At 39.3% G+C, this 23,003-nt stretch overlaps 2 protein-coding genes across 3 annotated transcripts; one reads left to right on the top strand and one right to left on the bottom strand.

Moving 5' to 3' along the window:
* The first annotated feature begins 70 nt into the window (after window positions 1–70).
* LOC134748728 (cyclin-dependent kinase 7) lies at window positions 71–5,785 on the top strand. Its single transcript, XM_063683502.1, has 7 exons — window positions 71–326; window positions 475–643; window positions 1,816–1,950; window positions 2,481–2,646; window positions 3,008–3,185; window positions 3,526–3,698; window positions 4,578–5,785. The coding sequence occupies exons 1-7, from the start codon at window positions 273–275 to the stop codon at window positions 4,717–4,719; spliced, it is 1,017 nt and encodes a 338-aa protein (XP_063539572.1). The 5' UTR covers window positions 71–272; the 3' UTR covers window positions 4,720–5,785.
* LOC134748716 (tubulin polyglutamylase TTLL13-like) lies at window positions 5,750–21,735 on the bottom strand. Of its 2 annotated transcripts, none has more exons than XM_063683487.1 (17): window positions 21,456–21,735; window positions 21,270–21,372; window positions 19,853–20,027; window positions 18,774–18,974; window positions 18,613–18,705; window positions 17,666–17,807; window positions 16,897–17,012; window positions 15,971–16,099; window positions 12,783–12,936; window positions 11,771–11,842; window positions 11,427–11,593; window positions 10,788–10,883; window positions 10,303–10,429; window positions 9,671–9,874; window positions 8,921–9,061; window positions 8,246–8,344; window positions 5,750–6,176 (listed from the first exon to the last, which is right to left on the bottom strand). In XM_063683487.1, exons 1-17 carry the CDS (start codon window positions 21,459–21,461, stop codon window positions 6,126–6,128), a joined length of 2,076 nt encoding a protein of 691 aa, XP_063539557.1. In that variant the 5' UTR covers window positions 21,462–21,735; the 3' UTR covers window positions 5,750–6,125. The 2 variants fall into 2 exon arrangements, with proteins under 2 accessions (XP_063539557.1, XP_063539559.1); XM_063683489.1 differs by lacking the exon at window positions 5,750–6,176 and adding an exon at window positions 7,440–7,581 and having other exon boundaries at window positions 21,456–21,733.
* Window positions 21,736–23,003: the final 1,268 nt, after the last annotated feature.

Below are 23,003 nucleotides of genomic sequence, written 5' to 3'. Positions count from 1 at the left end.
AACTTTGGACATCCCTCACGGAAGGAAAAAAAACAATTTGTCAAATTTTGAATTGGCCATCGTTTTAGCCAGGTTTTAGTTTTGAGTTTGATCAGTTTGAGGCGTTCGATTACAATACTCTTTGGGCGTTCGTTCATGTCATGTTCAAAAAGGCCAACGCACTCAGAAATGAATGGTGTATTTTGTGCAGTTTTTGTTTAGTATAGTTACTAGCATAATGAGAATAAGATAAATATTATTTACTTATAACAATCTACATAGTTGTGGTCACAATGGAAGAGCCTACCTTACGTTATGAAAAAATTGACTACCTTGGAGAAGGCCAAGTGGGTATTACTCAAAATACATATTGTTAACACAATTATTTAACTTAAAATAAAATCATTTCTAAAGTTCGTAGCAACATGAATAAATTAAAGCCAGCCCAAAATTCATTGATAACCTCAACCTTTTGTTTTTATTGTTGCATTGCAGTTTGCAACCGTTTACAAAGCAAGAGATGTGAAAACTGACAAAATAGTGGCTGTGAAGAAGATTAAAATAGGTTCTCGTTTGGAGGCTCAGGATGGCATAAACAGGACTGCACTCAGAGAAATAAAGCTGTTGCAGGAGCTGCAGCATGTTAACTTGATTGGACTATTAGGTATTTGACCTGAAGATTCTATTTTTGTAATTTTTTGAACTTATTATAAAGTTGTTATGCCTAGTTGAACCCTATGGAATATTTATCACATGGCATAAACACTAAGATGTAGACTTGTGCCTGCTCATTCACAACAGAGAGTGCCGCGCTCTTGGTCAATCAAACTAGTTCAGTCTTTTAGTTCCTTTAGTTCAGTTGAGAGCCGGGAATGAATAGGAATCTGTTTTGCATTCGATTTTTTTCCAATCTTTGGTAACTGAATATAATTCAAGTTGTACGATATGATATCTCAAAAACACAATTTAAAAAAAATTATTAAAAATATTTGATTCTCCTTCGTACTTTTCGGACTTTGGCATGTCACATTGTTCTTTCATCTCATTCGCACAATTGTGCCAGCGGCATTGTGAACCATTTCGTTCCGTCCGCTTTCTGTTTCACTCAGTCAAGCACTCTCCAATCCCACTGAACCAAAGGACCTAAAGACCGATTAAGAGTGTGCAAAAAGATTGTTCCTTTCGGAGGACCGAAGGAATGAAGGAAGTGAAGGATCACGGGATTTCGTTCTTAACAGTTCTTAGTTTATGACTGACTCAAGCCTAAGATGGCTGGGACAATTTTATCAGGAAGCATGTTATTATTGTAATATGTACTGGATTTTATTACATAGGTGGATGATAGCTACTATCTCCTGTTCACACTTTGAAACCATTTACAAATCATGTTAAAAGTACTTCACAGATGCTCCATCCATGTCTGTGGGATTCAAGGTGGATGGGCATTTTGCATAGAATGTGGTGGATCTACAACTCTACACGGCTGGATTAAGACACTTTGATGCTCTAAGCTTTACCAGACAATTAATCAGCTTTGCTTATTTGTTAATCTGGCACTGACATTGTATAACCTTGTGGCTCATAAAATAACAACAGGAAAATTAACTAACCCTTGTTTAAAGAGTAATGTCACTAATAAAAGTGTTTATGAATCTTATCACATCAGTAAATATCAAAACTGAAAGAGATTTTAGTGTAAACTAGAATAAATGTCTGATAGGTACTAAAGAAGCACAAATCAAAATATTTAATAATTAATCAAATAATTTGATTTGGTTTCAAAGTTGATATTAATATAATTGGTATTTTACAGTAGATAATATTTTCACTTTACAGATGTATTCGGACAAAAATCAAATGTATCTTTAGTGTTTGACTTTATGGACACTGACTTAGAGATAATAGTTAAGGACAGCAACATTGTGCTCACTCCAGCTAATGTGAAGGCTTACATGATCATGACTTTGAGTGGTAAGTACCTTTGTAATTTAAATAATTCATTTGAGACATTTTTTTTCTTATAAATATGGATCATTTTACATTAATTTGATGTATGTTAACCATTGTTTGACATTTTCGATTTTTTGATTATTTGAAAAATTAGGAGCGAAAAACAGATTTCATACAAATTTATATATGCTCCTAACTTTTATTATAATTAAAAATTTCATAAAAAAACAAAAAAAAAGGCATAGATGTGCTTGATATACAACAAATTGTGTCAAAATATGTTCAAAAATGTTAATATCCAGAGAGGTAAAGTTAGACTATGTTTGTATGAAAAGGCGATTTCGCGCGGGTCCTCCACTTTTGGCTTAAAAAAGAGATATGGACCGTGATTACCTTTAAACAATACAAAAGGTAATCACGGTCCATATGCCGGTCAATATAAGTCTGGTGTGCAATAAAGTTTAAATAAATAAATATTAAAGAATGAAAGCTTCACTCGTGCACATACAAAAAGTTTCCATAAGCTTAGTAAAAAATATTTGTATTTTAAGGTTTAGAGTATCTGCATCAGAACTGGATACTACACAGAGATTTGAAACCAAACAATTTATTGATAAATCGTGATGGAATACTGAAAATTGGTGACTTTGGTCTTGCCAAGGCTTTTGGGTCTCCCACCAGAATAAATACACATCAAGTGGTGACCAGATGGTACAGGTAATGCAAAAATATTTGACTTAATAATATGTGAGTGACCCATTTAAAATAATTTTAATAAGGCAAAAATACTTGAACTTATTTCGGCGCCTCAAGTAATATTCAAAATACAATTGCCATTTTTCAATGTTTGTCATCTGAATCTGAGTGATTATTAAATAAAAAAAGAGTTGAAAAGTACAAACTCTGGCTATTGGCATGAAATGAAAGGCATATTCATAATAAGCATTGATGAGCATTCATATTTTTAATGTACTGTACCCATTCTAATGCCAGTTTATTATCAAAATAGCTCAATGGTTTAATAAAATTAGGATTTATCACTTGTATTTTCTATTATTTTCCTATAATTGCATTGTAGGTCGCCAGAGCTCTTATTCGGGGCCCGGCAGTACGGCACAGGTGTGGACATGTGGGCCATCGGCTGCATCTTAGCAGAGCTTTTGCTCCGGGTGCCCTTCTTGCCCGGAGAGTCGGACCTGGATCAGCTGACGCGCATATTCCAGGTGTTTGGCACACCTAATGATGAGAATTGGCCTGTTAGTAACTTTATTACGATCTATTAGTTTCGCGAAAAGGCATAAAATAGTATTTCCTTGTATATATTGCTAGAAATCGAACACTTAGAAATGCCTGCGGTATTTCCGGACCAATACGACCTTCAAACCTTCAAGTAAAGAGCGTTCTCCCATCTTAAATTCCGGCAACGCACTTACAAGCCCTCCGGTGTTGGCAATGGTAATCGCTTACCATCAGGCGATCCGTCTGCTCGTTTGCTTCCTATATCATAAAAAAAAAACTTTCTCAATTGGGTTAGGCATTCCCCTGAACTCCAAAAAGGTTAGGAATCACTGCTTATGCTTTTTTAAATGTGTCCAGGGAATGAAGGGGCTGCCGGACTACGTGCAATTTAAGCAGTTCCCAGCGCAGCCGCTGCGACATATCTTCAGCGCGGCCGCCGACGACCTCATACAGCTGCTCGAGAGCCTGCTCGTGCTGTTCCCGCCCGCACGCTGCGACTGCACGCAGGCGCTGCAGATGCCGTACTTCAGGTAAAGCCACAGCCACACCTACTTAACTAAGGTAGATAAATCAACTTAGAATAATGTTTTTTTTTTTAGTAAATGACCAAATGAGGTTTAAGTGTCACTTATGAATAGAAAAATAATTAATGCAAAAAAGTAAAACTAAATTATAACAAATACAATATGATTTTGTCCCGGTTGCCGTCGAGACGGCTGGACCTTGGTGTGCCGAGGCCAAAGCCTTTATTAAGGATATAGGGCGACGCTTAAGAGAAAGGGGCGGCGACCCTCGCTCTGGTTCTTTCCTCGTCCAAAAGATATCCCTGGCCATTCAGCGAGGTAATGCCGCCAGTATTTTTGGCACATTTGGTCCGGGGGATAATCAGAGTGGGGGGTAATATTGTATTTGTTATAATTTAGTTTTACTTTTTTGAATAATGTTTGTCTGATGTTTCATTTGTCGATTTTTTATTTGACCGAATGTGTGATTTTCAAAAACCGTAACTTTTTCTAACCTCTAAAAAAGTAGGTTAGTTTTGTGACCCTTCTGAAAATCCAACGGTTTTTAATAAAATAGCTTTTCTGTAAAATGAAAATTTGACAAGTGAAACGGTTAAAAAATGTTATGAGGTTGTGATATATACCTTGTTGTTTAATGATATATATATATATATCAAAAAGTTCTATATATATATATATATATATATATATATATATATATATATATATATATATATATATATATAGAACTTTTTGATACTAAATAGAAAATTTAGCATAGGTAAACGACGAGTTGTAGGTATGGGATGGGAAGTTTCCTTTTTTGCGAGATAGGCACCATGCACGCAACCCATTAACATGTATGTATATACTGTTATCCTATTTTATTGTTATTTTATTCTCCAGCAACAAACCAGCCCCAACAGTGGGCAATAAACTCCCAATGCCCTCGAGTTTCACGAGGATGGAGACGGAGAAGCCCACACTCAAGAGGAAACTGCTAGACAGTATCGATGGAGGCTCCCTGCCCAAGAAACTGCTGTTTTGACTGGCGCCATAACTTAGTACAATGACAGGGAGTGCAATCTATATCATTTAAAAGTGCAACTTGAGAGATACGCTTGTGAATTTCGCACACATTTCGCACCTTTTTCTACTGACAAGATTTGCTTGACCAACTATAGCTTAAAAGGTGCAATTTGAATTTAGAAATTTAAAAGGTGAGATGCCCGTGTTCACTTGACTATTCGTCAATGAGGGCTAACGCGTATGAATTCGCCGCTAGGGGCGCTAGTGTAGATGGTGTCTTCGCATAGTTCGAAATGTCAAATGTCACTTGTTTAATAACAATGACTGACAGCTGTTCTTTAGACCACCATCAACAGTGGCGCAAACTGGTGAGCAAAAAAACGATAGCCCTCATTCATACTACACAAATTCGTTAAGGTTTGTAACTTTGTAGAAACATGAGCTGCATTGTCTTGTGTATAGGGTATCGAATCTGATATCAATGAAATGTAATTACTGATAGTATTAAGTGATTTTAAGTTAAAGCGGGACTTTCTATAATCAGATCTATAGCTTTAGTATAATGCATTTGAAGGGTACACGGAAAGAACATGTCTAGTCACTTTTTTCGGAAAATGAGATTTTCATCTCAAAATGTAGCTCTTAATGAACTATAAGTTATATCTTTTGCTACCACTGTATAATATATGTAACACAATTTTTTTTAAAGTCCTGGTCACGGAATGAGGGCTAAAGCGTATGAATTCGCCGCTAGGGGCGCTAGTGTAGATGGTGGTCTTTTCCATACTTCGAAATGTCACTTGTCACTTCAATGACTGACAGCTTTTCTTTAGTCTTTTGGACCACCATCAACAGAGGCGCCAACTGGTGAGCAAAAAAACGATAGCCCTCATTACCGTATATTTTGACATGGTTCCAAATTTTAAAACCGCGATTACTCAAAATGTTACTAAAGTGACTATACATGTTCTTTCCGTGTACCCTTCCTTTGTTTCTTTCATATTGAAAATACATAATTGATTATTTTGAGGCAGGTTGAAAAAACTGCATTTTAAGTAAACAAAAGTAAATATATTTTGACAGTTTGCTTATTTTTTCATCACCAGAATTTTTACAGAACATAACGATTGTACAGTGTTCTTCGAGCTTGACTAGACGTCAAAAGTAGCATAAGCATTAGATTTATGATTAAATAAAAAATACGGCCGAGGACCGAGAAAACTGGCGCATACTCCACCGACAAGAGCCATGCTCTTAAATTATGAAAAAAAAAATACATTATAAAAAAAAATCTTGAGCAAAATAGGAACGCTCGATCTTTACATATGACAAATACAAACTACGTTTGGCAAATCTTACAACTCGGTCGACTGCACCGAGCAAATAGCGGGTTCTAAAACACAACGGGGCACTCGTAGGTCAACATTAACTTGGGGCACAAACGTTTTTTTCAGAAATGACATTGGTGTTGCTTATCTGGAAAAAGCAAAAAATATATTTGTAAATGAACAGTTCAAATAACGGGGAAGCTCATTGCGACATCGACTTGCGAGCCAATATAGTAGGTGTGGCCTGATCCTACTCGACAGCATGAAGCTTGCTATGACATCGTACACCATAAAAACTGTTTTGGTGTGGACTGGATAGGATAAGTTACAAGAACTTTTAATAAGGTAAGAATTTCGTGCCTACATTGACCCGTCTGTAACTGGACCTATGTTCTGGCCTGGACATATGTCCCGCCCATGACCGGCGCTCAATGACACTGCAAACGGGACAGCAATATAATTACGCGCGTGCGAAAGAGATAGGAACAGTCGAGTCAATGTACTCGTACGAAATTCTTCGTTCTTAGCGTTGTTACTTTACAGCCCAATATCAACCTTCGTGCATTAAGACAAGGTTCATTATGACGCGCCGCACACGATAGACGTGGCGTTCAGAGGGTTAAAGAATCGTATGTCGAATAAAATCAAATGATAAAATCATATGTGTCCGACCGAAGTATAAAAAAATCATGTTTCGACCGAAACTAGATCATTGCCCAAAAATTAGGTCGCACATAAAAAATCATTACTCGCCGAGAAGGGGAGGATTTTGTAAATAAATAAGAGGGTGAGGTATTTCGCTCTCAATATACCGTCATCGAACAAAATAAACCAATTGTATATAACTGCGACTGAAGGAATGTGTGGTACCTACTCACGATAAAGAGCCAGTGCGACGCGACGACATTACACGTCGCGCTCCGCCAGCTTGCAGCACCGCCAGGCGACACTCCACGACCAGTCCTGAGAGGAAGTAACACTGTAATCTGTAATGTATACACGGTGTCGAGATTAGTGTGGATCAAAAGAAGGAAAATGACTGATTTTATGGTCAAGAGCTACCGAATTTAGCCCCATGTAGGTATGTTCACAGATAATGAATAGATACGGAGAAATAATCAATTACTTGCGTTCTTTTTGGAAACGAATGGCACAGAATACTAATGGTCAGAAAACCTGAATTATAGGTAACCAGATTGAACTGAAAGGAAATCGGTTTTGATGGTAGTAATGGTTATCAACGTTATGGGGATAAAATTCGGCGACTTCATTGAAACCATTATTAATTTTCGAAGACATAAGTGAGGGTCAAATCGGTATCTAATAAGATATCCTGTATCGATAGCTGTGTAACGATTTTTCAAAAAAGTAAGTGAAACTTGCCTTCATCGGAATGGTCGCCGCAGCCGCCCGGCTTGTGTTTCTGTTGGCCAGTCTCGAGAATGGCGGGCTGTATACAAAATGTAAACTGTTCCAAGTCCGTGCGTAAGTCCTTATATCTACTATTTTTTCGAAATTTTTTGCTTTGTTCCACCGATATGCATTTACACTTTCTGTAGGCAAACACAATATTTTACATTAATAATAGCTAAAATTTGACTTAATCTTAATATGTCAAGGTTCAAACGCCAATTCATAAATAAAATTAAAATAAATTAAAACAAAACATTGTGTTGGCCAACCGAAGACAGGCTATTTAGACAAGTAGGTACTATGAAATGGCATTTGAACATATTTTACAATAAATATAGTGAGACGCGCATTAGGTTCGCGTCCCACTATAGGACTCGAGGTAAAAATTGTACATTCAGCGTCAATACTATTCATACAGTACCGGCCAAAAATATATCAAATTCAGGTTTTTACGACAAACCTTTTTAGGGCTCCGTAGTCAACTAGGAACCGAAAAAAGGTTTGCCGTAAAAACATGAAGGTGATATTTTTTTGCCAGTACTGTATATATATAAAACGATTAGAGTATCGCAGATACTGTTCGCGCGCCAATTCCGTGCATTCGGAGGTCGAGGAGGGGGGGGGGGGGGTTGCGCCGCGCCCGTACGTACAAAATGACACAACTCTGTCATGACGCCCAACATTCCTCAGCCATGCACGGAATTCGCGCGCGGACAGTACCTAACGCTGTAATAGGTATTGAATAAGAATAAGAAATATTTATATATATTGGATATGGACATAATGTTTTAGTATAATATTTACCTTAGGCGAGTTGGAGACGATAGACAGACGACCATAAACGCCGTATTTGCGCTCGTCCTCGGGCCTCAACGTGCCCATTTTCTTCATCACGAGGTAGATCTGTATATACACGTTAACTTTATAGCTTAGACCACACAATAACAAAGCAACAAATGAAAATACGCTAACAGCAGCCATCATATACATACGTATCGGTTAGGTGGTCTATTGATAGGTACTTAATTCCGTTTAGGATATGCTGGATATGAATTTTATGAATTATGAAATTCCAAAAAATAAGGGCAGAATGACAACGTAAAAACCGGAAGTGCGAGTCGGACTCGCCCACCGAGGGTTCCGTACTTTTTAGTATTTGTTGTTATAGCGGCAACAGAAATACATCATCTGTGAAAATTTCAACTGTCTAGCTATCACAGTTCATGAGATACACCCTGGTGATAGACAGACAGACGGACAAGTGAAGTCTTAATAATAGGGTCCCGTTTTTACCCTTTGGGTACAGAACCCTAAAAAAAGCAAACTCCGCCGCCGCGCGCTCATCATTGCCGTAGTTGGCGCTGCGCGAAATCGTTGTACACGTCAATCTCTGTGCGGAATTCTCGCTATGGTTGGGGAATATTTCAGCATAATCCACCTATCTTAAGGCGATGCCATAACAACGCCTCAGACATTAACCTGTTCGAGCATGCCGTAGCTCCGTATGAGGAAGTCACGCTGCGCCAGCTGGTTGACGCGTTCGCGCTCCTCCTTCTCCACGATGGGGTCGGGCTCGAAAGAGCACAGGACGTACGGAGGCTTCACTTCTTTCTCCTCCACCTGTTACAATATTGATAAACTTTAAAGCTATCGTAACATGAATAACTTAAAATAGAGAATTAAAATAAAACGATAATATGTGCCTACATTCCTTTTGAGGCCACCACCGATGGTAAGAGTGATTGCAACACTACGCTATATATTAGCTTTCTGTTCCATCTTCTTCGGCTCCCTCTCGGAGCGCTTGGCCGTTTCCTCACTGGTGTAGACCACGCTGTCTTCGTCTGGGGCTGGGGTTGTCTCTATCATTGACTCTAGGTTAACTACAAAGTAAGTGGGGAGAATAGAAGGCGACGGCTTCCCAGTCGGCTTTCAGTTCTCCATCTTCTTCGGATCCCTCTCGGGGTGTTTGTACTTGGCTGTTCTCTCGCTGATTGAGGCCACACTGACCCCGTACGGGCTTTTTCTTGATGTTCTTTCACTCTAGGTTGACTACAGAATACTCACAGTGGGGAGAATAGAAGGCGACGGCTTCCCAGTCAAGTCCATCTTCTTCGGATCCCTCTCTGAGCGCTTAGACTTGACCGTTTTCGCGCTAGTAGAAGCCACAATGGTCTCGTCCAGGGCTTTTTGTCGTTATTTCACTCTAGATTTACTTTAAATACTCACAGTCGGGAGAATCGAAGGCGACGGCTTCCCAGTCAGCTTTCTATTCTCTATCTTCTTCGGAACCCCTTCGATCTTTTTGGACTTTGCCGTTTTCTCGCTGGTGGAGGCCACGCTGGCCTCGTCCGGGGCTTTCTTCTCCGGGTCCTTGACTGGTTTTTGTGGCGGTTTCGTTTTCAGGAGAGCTTCTGCTCTCGCTTTTGTTTGCTGTTTAAAGAAAGTTGAATGAGTAATTTCAGCACTTGATAAACTGCCTATATAATTAGAACATGGTCTTTCTTTAGAAGTTCTTCTCTGTTTTATAAAGGTCTGTAATAATTGCGGAAGTATGTTTGTTACTAATACTTATCTTTGGTATGGCTATTTGAAAGAGTCTTCGACTTAATGAGAAGGTACCTATACTTAATGTGTTAATGTTTATGTTGGTAACCTAATCATCAACTCTTAAATGCATGATGTTTTGTATTTATCCTTTGTTATTGGAACGAAAGATGTTTCAATCAACAAAAAAATAATGCATTTAAGCGAATTAACTATTTTATTTTTTAAATGTTTTTGGTGTTACAAAGTAGGTATTTTAAATTTTTTTTCGGTCATCATTACTAATTGACAAGGTCAAATGGCAGACTGGGCACCTGGAACTCCTCGCGCTGCATTCGCGTGCAGTCGCCGCGGGCGCGGGAGGACGCCGTGCCGGTGTACAGCGAGCCGGAGGGCTGCTGGAACAGGCACGCGTACTGCTCGCCCACGGGGTACACGCGTCTGGAAAACACGCCATTTTAAATACTAATTGACAGCAGAATCGAGTATAAAAGCACCTTTGAACTCTTGAACGTCATGCCTCTCGTGCGTGACGCATTATTATAAACCTTCTCGCATTGCATCAAGGTTGATATTGGGCTGTATAGCCACGCGCATCAGTTGACGTCTTTGGCGGTAAAGGTTTAATTATTGCACGACATCTCTTGCGTGAGTGCCATCTACGGCTAGATTGGCGCGTTCGTCCTGACTGCAGATTGTATTTTAACGAAATACTTTTTTTTTATCTTATGCGCCCCATGTTTGCAGTTTTAAAATAAGTAGGAAAAACACGCTTGTGAATGGTGAAAAGGGAATCTACCTATAGTTTCCTAAATGCGTTTCCTCCCACTGTATCTGCGTCTGCCACGGTGTTTTCTCTGGCTCCTTTTCTTCGCCGGAAACGACCTCCGAAAACCTAAAAATATAAAAAGACCAGTTTTAAGTAGGATGGAAGATGTTCGTTCGTTTAATGGACGTGTTGTTCAAATTACAAGTTTGGCTTTCATAGGGTGGCCAAAAATAGCTTGAAAGCCGTAACCAAGACCTTTAAAATAAAGACTATAGGACCTTGCGGTCGAATGCAACCGGGATACGCTAATATTAAAGGATTGTGGGTAGGTGGTCCTCCTAGAGTACCCGTCGCTTGTGACACTGCCAAATGCTCAGTATGGTGAACGTGTCCGTTAGGGCCGGTACACACGGACTGCAACCAGACTGCAATTTATATGGGGAACCATACGCCGACTGCACAGTTTCCGTAATTGCAGACAGGTTGCAGTCCGTCTGTTCCGGTCTTAGAAGGCCGTCCTCATGGAATAAACGCTAAGATGAGGTATGGTACTTGTTGGTCTGCAGTAGACGGTCGCGGAACCTTGTTGTGTCCGTCAGCAGGCTCTAGTCGAGTACGTGCGATCGGTCGCACGGTTGACCTCGGGGTCAACGAAAAGATGAGAGGTACTTGTTGGTCTGCAGCAGCCGGTCGCGGATGCGGCGGCGGTCCTCCTCTAACACGCGGCGTTTGTCGCACTGCCAGATGTTGAGCATGGTGAACGTGTCCGTTAGAAGGCCCTCCTTCACCTCGCGGTCGAGCTGCGTGTCCGTGTGGAAACTCGGCGAGTGGTTCACCTACAAGGTATATTTGTCATTTACTCTCTCGTACTCGTAATTTACAAGGATTTAATTTATTTGTCAGGTGGGCTAACCTAACCTAATTAAACCGTATCAAAAAATTGCCTATTACCTTCCTATTCCATGACTGCGGTAAGTAGAGAATATTCATATGGGAATAATCTATTAACTTACTTCTAAAATATAAGGGTGGAGCTTATGATCCAACAGGATGTCGAAGCCGAGAATTTCGAAGCAAGCGTGCACCTGAAAACGTTACACTATTATTTATATTGTAAGTCACAAATGACAGTAAAGAAACTTGTGTAAAGCAACCACTTTTAAATCTCAATTTCCACATACCCTACAGCTCAAGTTTTAATAACTACTCAATATAAAGCAAGTTTATGAGACAAGAAAATATTTTGAATATAAAAATACAATAAACTATTTACTAACGCTATAAGTACCTACTACCTACATTAAAAATGCTGGCATAATGAGTATCTATGCAAATGGCGAATCGACTTAAACGCATTTAATCTACTTAGGTACGTTACTCATATGTTTTATTAACCCTAATATCGACAAATGTTTAATAACAGCTAAAATAGAATAAAAACTAATTACTTAACGCAGTAAGCAGTTCCAAATAACATATAATTACATTAATTATTAGACTTAACAAACATAAACTCCACAAAGCGAGTTGGTAGGTACCTACTGAATATTCATTTCATTTCATTGCGTGTAATAGATATGTACACAACATGACAACACCCTTTCTACATGACATAAACAAAAAAATGTTTGTCAAATGAACAAAGATTGACTTTACCGTCTTTACCTGAGCTTTTCTATCAAGTAGATAACTGAATGTAAGAGCAATTACGCGCATGTAACTCCTCTGGAGTTGCAGGCGTACATAGGCTACGGAGACTGCTTAACATCAGGCGGGCCGTATGCTTGTTTGCCACCGACGAAGTATTTAAAAAAAATGAAATTTCCGATTTTAATGGCTTTTTAGGAGTGTACCTGCCGTCGGTTGGTTAAGATTAATACATCATTTAGAAAGGGTTGTGAAGTGTAAAATGTTTGTTGAAAGTCACAATAAGACAACGATAAATAATCTTTAGAGGCAAAGGATGGTATTCTGTGCTATCAGCGAAGCTACGAGAACAACGGATTTCTATAGGTAGTAAGTAACCATGTCGTGTGAGGGGAAGCACGCGTGGTAGCTGTGCTTGAGGATGGGCCAGGCGGAGATGACGGTCTTCACGATCACTTGGTCGATGGAATGCCACAGTGCGTCCAGGTCCACGCCTTGCGAGAGCAGGATCTTGTTGAGAGTCGATATCTTGCTGGCCCCGGAAATGTTAAACGTTGTAGGCAGGGTTGTAGCTAGACGATATGGCGCCCGGGGCAGTCGCCAAATTTGCGCCCCCTGACGACTGACAAAAGTTTCCCTGCTGCTGCCTTTTGCCCATTTTGGCGCCCCCCCTTGGATGAAATTATGACATATAAATAACACTTGCACGTTACTGCGTATACTATCAAAATCGTTGCAGACTTTTCTGGGTCTAACTCTACCTACCTACCTAATTAATCACATTTATAATCTGATTAATAAACTGAGCAAAAAGTATTGTTCATCGTATCATTGTAAATCACGAGATCAAAGTAAAATAATTTTTAAGACAAAAAAACCGACTTCAATGGGGGATGCCGCTGAAAGTTCACTTATTGTTGATGGTGCACTCTTAGATTCCAGACAATGAAATGAAAAAGACAGCATCTTTTGCCTAATTATGTAGAAAAGGAGGTAAAACCACCCATTTTTATAGAAGCATTTCGTTTTTGTAAGGGTCGCAGTTCTAACCTAACCTAACCTACTTTTCTGATAGCATTTCGTTACTGTAAGGGTCACAGCTCTAACCTAACTTAACCTACTTTTCTGATAGCAGTTCTGTTCTGTGAGAATCGCAGTTCAAAACCCACCCACCCACCTAACCCACTTTTCTAGTAGCATTTCCGGGTCTGGGTCCGTGTCCGGCTGTCCGGGTCCAAGTTTGGGTCAGAGTTCGGTCCGGGTCCGGGTCCGAGTTGGGGTCCATGTCCAGACCCGAGTCCGGGTCCAAGTTTGGGTCTGGGTCCATAAGGAAGAGAACAAATCGCCAAACGTGAACTATGTGTCATTGAAGAGTTCCATTCTGATCATCATCAGCAGTTCCACTTCATCAAATGTCACTTTTTTTAATTTAAATGCTGAATTTGTCGATGAAAATACAAAAATCACTATATGTATGCCTTTCACATTTGAGGAGTTCCCTCGGTTCCTCGTGGGTCTCATCATCAGAACTCGAGCTTGACAAAAATATATCTTAAAAACTTAAGTTGCTTAACAAACATAAAAAAGAGGACAAATCGCCAAACGTAAACTATGCGTCATTAAAGAGTTCCATTCTGATCATCATCAGCAGTTCCACTTTATCAAATGTCACTTTTTAAAATGGAAATGCTGGATTTGTTGATAAAAATACAAAAATCACTACTATACATATGTATATGCCTTTCACAATTGAGGAGTTCCCTCGATTCCTCATGGATCCCATCATCAGAACTCGAGCTTGACAAAAATGTTTCTTGAAAACCTAACTTACTTAACAAACATAACGAAGAGGACAAATCGCCAAACGTGAACTATGCGTCATTGAAGAGTTCCGTTCTGATCATCATCAGCAGTTCCACTTCATCAAATGTCACTTTTTTAAATGTAAAGGGTTAAAAACAAAAATTTTACAGTTCCGAACAAACAACTGACAGGCCGATATCGTCCGGCGGACTGATAGTCAGTGGGCCCCTTAAGTGCTTGATTTGTTGATGAAAATACTAAAATCACTAATATATGTATGCCTTTAACATTTGAGGAGTTCCTTCGATTCCTCATGGATCCCATCATCAGAACTGCTTTTTGACAAAAACGGGACCAATCTGTATGTATATACTTACAATCAAAAAAAGAATTTTCAAAATCGGTCCAGAAATGACGGAGTTATGGAGTAACAAACATTTAAAAAAAAAAGTAAAGTTCGACTTTAAGTCGTGCGTAGTGGAGCATAAAGTAAAATCATCTATTACGACCCTTATTGACTTAGCAATAAAGTCCAAAATCTGCCACACAAACTGCCAGCCCGACCGGCGCGCTCCCGACCGGCGTGCCCCGCGCCCCCGACCGGCCCGAGTACAACTTTCTTGAGTCTTGAATAAATACGGTAAAATAACCTACAATATTGGATATTTTTGCATGTATATTTTACTCACAATCAAAGTGAAATGCAGAGTATATAGGTAACTCACGCATAAATGTCCATTTTTATCCTCGACAATATTGGTCCTCGCTGCGCTCGGACCAATAAATTGCCTCGGGTGGGGCGGCCAGAGGATCGCTTTATGCTCTTGTATCTACTATTACATTTTAATATACCTATTCTCTCAGAGTAATGTCTAAAATCGACAGGCGCTTTACAGTGCTACGCTGTAGCACGTCGTAGCATCGTAGCGCGTAGTATTCTAAAATACATAGCAATAGCAGAACATTTTTCTGCAATAATTTTCTGTTTGACTTGCATCGCACACTACATACCTATTAGGGTGTTAGTTACCATTACCACACCAATCGATAGATCGATTTGTCTAGGTAGAAACTATCGATCGACGTCAACATGGAACAGTCGCTTATGGATTGGTGCATGTGGTAACACCCGGAACGCGGTCTACTGAATTAATAAGGTGCCAGCGGCACATTCAAAGTTTAATATTTTGTTACTCATGCTCTCTAAGCGCCACTTGCACCCTCCCACTAACCCGGGGCGTTAAACCGTTAACCTAGTGTTGAATTGTACTTGTAACCATGGTAAATCCAGGTATAACCATTTAACCCCGGGTCAGTGAAATGGTGCAAGTGGCGCTTATGCACCCATCGGTCTAAGACTAATATCAAAGATAGATATAACTCCGTAATAGATGGATACAGTCTAAGGAAAAAATGTGCCTCGAAAATCAAGAAAATTTGATTCTCGATCAGATGGCGCCACTACCTTTGGCCTACTCTCGTATAGAGGGCGTTGACGGTTTCGTTTGTTATTTAACAATTTTAACGCATATCAGTGAAAGGACATGGGGCAAATCATATAAAAATAATTAATGCAAATAAAAAAATCATTTATCCATATTTAAATACATTTTATCGTATTTTTATAAATCTTCATTTTTAGTTTTGAGTGTATCGATAGATGGCAGTGAATTTTCTGTGGTTACAAAATTTACTATGACAGTACCGCTCTATTTTATTATATCCCTCTTTGCTAATATCAATACTTAATCAATTGTGGTTACCGCTTGCTGCCCGCCTCGGAGTCGTACACGTAGGTGCGGCTGTGCTTGTTGAGCGCATAGTTGGTGAGGTGCATAAACACGTTGGTTGTGTTGTTCACGTTCGGGTCGGCGTAGCGCGACGTAGCGAATCTTCAAATTGTAAGTTTGTGTAAAAAAGCATTTTCGATTAACTTTTAACGCAGTACTTATTTAAATTCTTGCACGGACTTCTACTATGTATTTATTAACCTTTTTACCTCAGCAGCTCGAACAAGCCTACTTTCGTCACTCCCTGGAGTGAGGAAAGTGCGACTTTCCTCACTCCAGGGAGAGAAACAAAGTAGCTTTTTAATTTAATGAAGGCCATGATCTGCCACTTTATACTTTTATTACATTTTTATGTATCTCTGTATTATTCTGTGTAATTCGAAATACATTTTAACCTTTAATATGTTCTCACTACTGAGGTGAAAAATTATGTGTGCAACACGAGAGCAAAGTTATTTTACATCTCGTGTTTTTGAGTCTCTCGCTACGCTCATGCATGATTCTAACTTAGAATCTTTCGCTTTCTCGGGACTCAAAATAAACACTCGCAAGAAAAACCAACTTTCCTCTCTTGTTGCACAAATGACTATTTCGACGCCGTGTCAAACACAAAAGCTGTCATCCAGACGCCACGTCACCGAAGTGTCAAAACTGAAATTGAACTTTATGCATATGCATGTAGATGTTGCTCTGTGGTCTATGACCGATTAATCGGTCTTTGGCGTTGAACCTACGGTGCGTATATATCGGTAATTGGCGTCCAAAAGGATAAGGCATAGAGATAGATTTAAATTTTATGACATTATGAATGCGATGTTTTAAAAAAGATTTCCTATGGCTACCTGGGTAACCCTCATTTATAAGACCTATTTCTTCATATTGTCCAAGGAAAAACATACCTAACGAGACCTTCATTGTAAACAAATATCCTTAAAGGATCGCACGAAGTTATAAGTGTGTAGACGCGGATGTCGAACTTATACCCGTCGACTAAGTACGGCTTGGCGAGGTAAACCTGAAAACAATCACTGACAAGTGTTCAATTAAATACTAAAGTACCTTTAATGTGTTTAGGTGCTTGCCTGAAATAAAATCAATTTATTTATTTTATTTTTTAATACTTATTATGGACCGATCACCGATCTCAATAAAGCGCGTGTTGAGAGTACAAGACTAAAGGTAAGTCATGGAGTCGGTTAAGGATTTCAGGGATTCTTTGGCCTAGTAGTTTTGTTTTGTGCAGTGTTTATTACTCGTAGCACTCGTAGCACATCGGTGTCTACAGAAAACTTGCAAATCGATTACGCTTCGTAGCGAACGAAACGCAGCTGTCTCTGTCGCACTAATGGAGAAGAGTGATAGAGAGAGATGACTACGCTACGCCACGGAGCGTAAACGATTGGCAAGTTGGCTATAGGCACCCAGATGTGGTACGAGTGCTACGCCGTAGATAGATATGTGTAGGCCTGCAATGTTTTCCCGTCATGAAACTAAAACTGTTCGTTACAATTTCGTTGACTCATGAGATGTGTCACGCGCATGCAAACTATTGAAAAACATAAAAGAATCACTTATACAGGTTATTTATTTATTGTGTTTGTATGTCAGTATGTAACTAAATCGTGAATGAGAAACAATTATTCCTATGGATCTGATTCTGATTCTTACCTGACAAATAAGTTTGTCCGTAGGTTTAATGTCTTTCAGTGATTTAGTCAAATAAATTCCACGACCCTGGCTTCCGCACTCAGGTTTTATTATAAACGTTTTATTTTTGCGCGACTTGCTGTAAGTTAAGACTTCACCGAAACTGAAATTCAAAATTTATAATAAAAATTAATAGGTACCTACTTTTATGACTGACAATGTAACCTAAATTGTAATTACTTTTTTTTATTGTAGCTTAGTAATACAATCTGGTACACGCCAAACGGGGAAGTCCTACCTATTCTACGAGTATCTTACGCAATTAGGGTTATGTCAGGAATTTTCCTGACATGTCAGGAATTTAGGCCGGTTGTCAGGAATACAGCCGGAATACGAAAATGTCAGGAATTTTAATGAATTAATAGAATGCTTCATTTTTTTAATGATCCATGGCATCAGCCTTTGTTCTCGCTCATGAAATACCTTGCCCAGTATTTGAATCAGGGAATATGGCCTTCATTAATGTGTTTACGCAATCCATGGACTTAAAATGAATGACGATGATTTACTACATGCAGAGACAGGTGGTTTGAGGTTGGAATAGGGAGTCAAGTTAACATTCATATTCAGCTTACGTCTGGAGCCCCCTCACCCCGTCATCACCGATATGAGCGTCAGGTAAAATATTCGCAAATCAGGATTTTTTCAGGTATGTAATTCTAAATTTGTATCTGGTAACCCTATACGTAATGTTACCGCAGCGACATTACTTAGTCACTCTGTGTATATAGTTGCACTGGCGAAACTAAAGGGTTAGCTATTGTATTAGTAGAGCGGACAAAACGCCACTGCGTCTGAACGTCCCAAGAAAGGGTGCCAAATCAGAGGCCTTGATCATAGGGACTAGGGAGAACCTAACAAATTTTATCATAAATAAAATTAAGGGGACTGTCAACATTGGTACTTACTCTGCTGGAAGACACCACGTTTTCGGAAAGAAATTGTACTCCTTCGGGTATATCTTTTGCATTCTGTTTAAATTCCGCGCAAGGAGATCTTTCCTGTAAAATCCAAAAATTACAAACCATCCGTAACCTTATTCCTCAAACATAAGGTTCATTTTTATTACCGACAAATCTCCAGCATGCCTGGGAAGTGGTTGATACGTTGGAACCGCTTCATCTCCTTCGCCCGTTCGACGGAGACGCTCATGTCGGTCCAGTAGAAGTTCCACGCGTCTTCTTCGGACACTTCTCGCATGCCGAAGGCGCTGGAAACCCTTCGGATGGACTCGTACCGACAGTTTGTGAGGCATATCGATATCTGGGATCTGTATGAGTATTAGAAAATTTATCTTCTGTGGTATTTTTGTTTATGAGTAGTATGTATTTAAAGTAAATTAAACCACGCGGCCAAATATCCTAATCATAATCTAAGTCAACGGCCCAATGAGTAGGTTGCATAGTTTTTTTGTTCATATATTTCTACCTAAAAGAATGATACCTGTAAAACATTTTTGACGATTTTTAAAAATTTGCATGTTATTTTGTCAATTTTCCCTGTACTACAGGCAAGACACTACACGTTTCATTTAATTTTATAGTTTTTTACGCTATAAATCCAGCACATGCTTGAACGTGGTCCTTCGAACCGGATTTTTCTCATATTGATTACAGGCCCAGGGCTGTCGTAGACACGACGGAATTCAGATCATAATGACTATTGTGGTTCCGTTTCCTCTGACAGGTTTCGATCTTTATAACGATGTCTGTAATCGTAGGTACCGTTTAGCCTACAAATTTGATGATCGCATTGATTGTTGACGCTCGGGGAATGCCTCGCCTTCCACCGAACATAAGACTCCAAGAGGGATGTAATGGATGTGGTTTTATCGGAACCGAAAACGGAACCGGAACTAGAATCGGAGCCGGGGTGAGATGTGGATGAGATGTTAAATTAGGAGTAGGTCTATTAAAAAAAAATCGGGGCGATGAGAGATTGAGGGGTATAAACCTGTTTGTTTTTGATGCCGCGCTAAGCTTTGACATCAGAAATAACTTCCGATTCAAAAATAATGGAATCGGAACCGAAGGGGATGTGGATTACCAATCGGAAGTTCCGACTTCGCGGAACCGGAACCGGAGCTCCGTAACATCCCTGGACAGCAAATGTTTATAAGTTTTTTCTGGTAAATGTGGTACTACCTACCTCTTTCGCTTCTTTTTCTTGCGGGAAGGTTCGGAGGCGACAATAGGTGCAGCCCGTGACGTGGGCTGCGATGTGTCGTCCTCGCCGCTGAGCTTGCTATTGTAGTTGCGCATCAACGACACAATGGACTCGTCGAAGTCGCGCTCATCCTTTCCCATCATCTCCCCCTTTTCTTCTGCAATCACATTGCTTTTAAGTTAGGTACATGTAGCTAGGTACGTGGCTACGTGCTGAAGTTCAGTGCTTAGCACGGTACTCTGTAACGCGGACTTGACTATGTTATGTGATCTACGTCAGCCATAGTTATTGCTACTTAATACCTATTTATTTCATTAGCTTAGCTGATATTGTCTATATCTATATAAAGGCCTTATCATATCCCTCTCTACTTAATGCGCTCTTGGCGTCAGCACATTTTTTTTTTTATGATGAATAGGCAGGCGTTTGACCACGATCCCACCTGATGGTAAGTGATGATGTGTTCTACGGTGGAGCACGCTTACCTATGAGATTCCTATTAACTCTTGCCTTGAAGAGCCCCAAATTGTACTCATGCGGAAACACAGACTCGGGCAGGGCGTTCCACTCCTTGGCAGGTCGCATAAGAAATGTGGAAGCAAAACGCACGAAGGTATTTTTGGAGTTCCTACCATGAAGCGATGCCGGAGTGCCGTTTGTCGTGTGGTCCGATGGTAAAAATGGGACGGAGGAATAAGGTTGTGCAGTTCCTCGGCACACTCTCCGAAATGTATCCTATAAAAGATCGACAGGCTGGCAACCTTGCGACGATGCTCCAGACTTTGGAGTCGAGCATTCGTCAGATTGCTGTCATTGATGATTCTCTTGGCCCTCCTCTCAACTGACTCGAGCGCCTCAAGCTGGTACTTTGCAGAGCCATCCCACAGATGAGAACAGCATGGCGATGGGTTGCTGTGAGAAACGAATGCTTGAGGTTCTGTGAGGTGATGGATGCTAGGCCCTCGAGTGTAACGTAATGTTTGTTATCCGTGTGTGAAATGTAATGTAATACTTAGTATAATGATTCTATGTTGTTATGTGTTAGTTTCATGAAGTATTGGTTTACTGTAAAGTCGTGTAAACGTATTTATAAAATAAATAAAAATAAATAAATAAATAAATATCTATACCATAAAAAATGTATATGAAAAAAGTTTATACAATTCGAATGATCGTTTTGTTTGAAACTGGTTTACCTCAATAAATTATTCGCGAATAATTCATTCACTATCATACCTATTCAATCACGTTTCGCATAGGTCTGGTATTCTTTAACCATATTTATGCGCTTCTAACAAGATTAGATTCCTTATTTTTTGCCATTTCTTTCAGCTGCCTTGCAGTCAAACGTACAAACGTAATAAATTGATAACAAGTACTAGTTTTATATAAATATCACCTCGTGATATATCATTTTTTCTCTTGAGAACTGGGCTGGGGTTCTTAGAAGTGTGTTCGGAAGGCTGATCCTCATCGCGTAGCAAACCGTCTTCCAACTCCAACTTAAGTAAGTGAAAATAAGCAGAAATTAAAAGGAAAGTAAAGTTCTAATACCTACCTAGCCAGAAAACATCTACTAGCTTACCTCCATTTAGGGTTCGAGTTGTATAAATGGAAAACCTAAAAAAGTGAGCTTGACATTTTCTGGCTTGCAATAAATACGTGTCAATGCCAAGTTTCGGGACTTATGGCTAAATATTATCTTAATAACGGAATCCTAAAACATAAAAAAATTGTTCTGTACACAATCACTAAATGGTAAAACACATATTTTTATAAGTAATTCGATCCTACGTTTTATTTACTAATATCATTAAAATTTTGCAAAAGACATTATTGGAAACTGTTTTGTTTTTGTTTCGTGCCAGTTGTCATGTCAAACAAACTAACCGTCACAAAATATAATCATTTCCGCTTTTCACAACATCCGGGAAAACGGCAAAAGCACTGCTACACTTAGATTTTTACTGTCGTATGTTTCAAAAACCGGTATTTTACCGCCCTGTACATCTCTAAATAGTGTGATTTCTACATGAATCTAGTATAACTGGATCGCTCACGAGGAGTGGGGGAAAATGACCGAACGGGATAGTCTTATGTATCTTTCAGTAGGAGTAGCAGAGAAAGCGCTGTTATTGTTTGTCCTTGTCATAGTTTCACTTTTCCACCGCTGCCACAACCGAGGTTGTGGCAAACAAATACGTGACATGTCATGTTTGTTCGTTGCTTGTTTAATTATCGTTGTTTTGTATGAAATTGTGCTTTCTCTTATGAAATATAGTGATGGTCAGCGTTTTGAATGCTTGAACTTTGATAAAATACTGGTGAATTGTTCTGTAATCGGCTGTAATAGCCGCTCTGAGCAAAAATATGAGATCATAACCTTGCACACGTAAGTACGGTATTTTACACCTTCCTCTTAACGCAATATGTGAGAATAACATCGTAAAATTACGTTACACTCAAAGCAATGTAGAATCAAACGATTTCAATAAAAATATCACAATTATTTACGCAAATTAACAAAACATTATTTGTAAAATTATCCGCCCAAATTACGTAGGTAGGTAAGAGTCTGAGGTCAGCCATTTTTAAACTTCTTCTTAATTTAGCTGCATAACAATCATGTTAGGGATACCAGATGAAAATATCATAATTTTATGGGTAATTTTGACCTCGAAGTTTTTTCGTACTTCTAATTCCAAAAAATAAATAAACAAATGTTGTGAAGATTAAATGTGGTGTACATTAATTGGTCTGATTGCGATTTGTGATTTCTTTAAATTAAAACCCATAATACATTTTATTTTACGTTTTATTTACTAAACATGTTTAGTTTTGTACCACCTGCGCGAATTATAGGAGGTATTTCATTGTTTATACGCCTAAAAAGAACGGCCCATTGACATTTTATTTAACAATTTTTTAATACCGTCAAACAAGCTAACTTTGCCTCCAGGGTAATCGCCCCAACGTGATATCAAATATTGGGGTAATTTTTACCAATATGGTATCCCCACGTTTATGACGTCATCTATGTCTATCCCTTACGGGCGCACGCGTATAGCTGGTCTATGTAATGCTAGGTCTATGGATTTCTATAGGCATGGCAACACTAAAATGCCATAGACGA

The sequence above is a fragment of the Cydia strobilella genome, chromosome 17 (genome assembly GCF_947568885.1).
Source record: "Cydia strobilella chromosome 17, ilCydStro3.1, whole genome shotgun sequence".
NCBI lineage: Eukaryota > Metazoa > Arthropoda > Insecta > Lepidoptera > Tortricidae > Cydia > Cydia strobilella.
The sequence above is the reverse complement of the archived record's forward strand: the minus strand, read 5'-3'. Positions and strand labels throughout refer to the sequence as shown.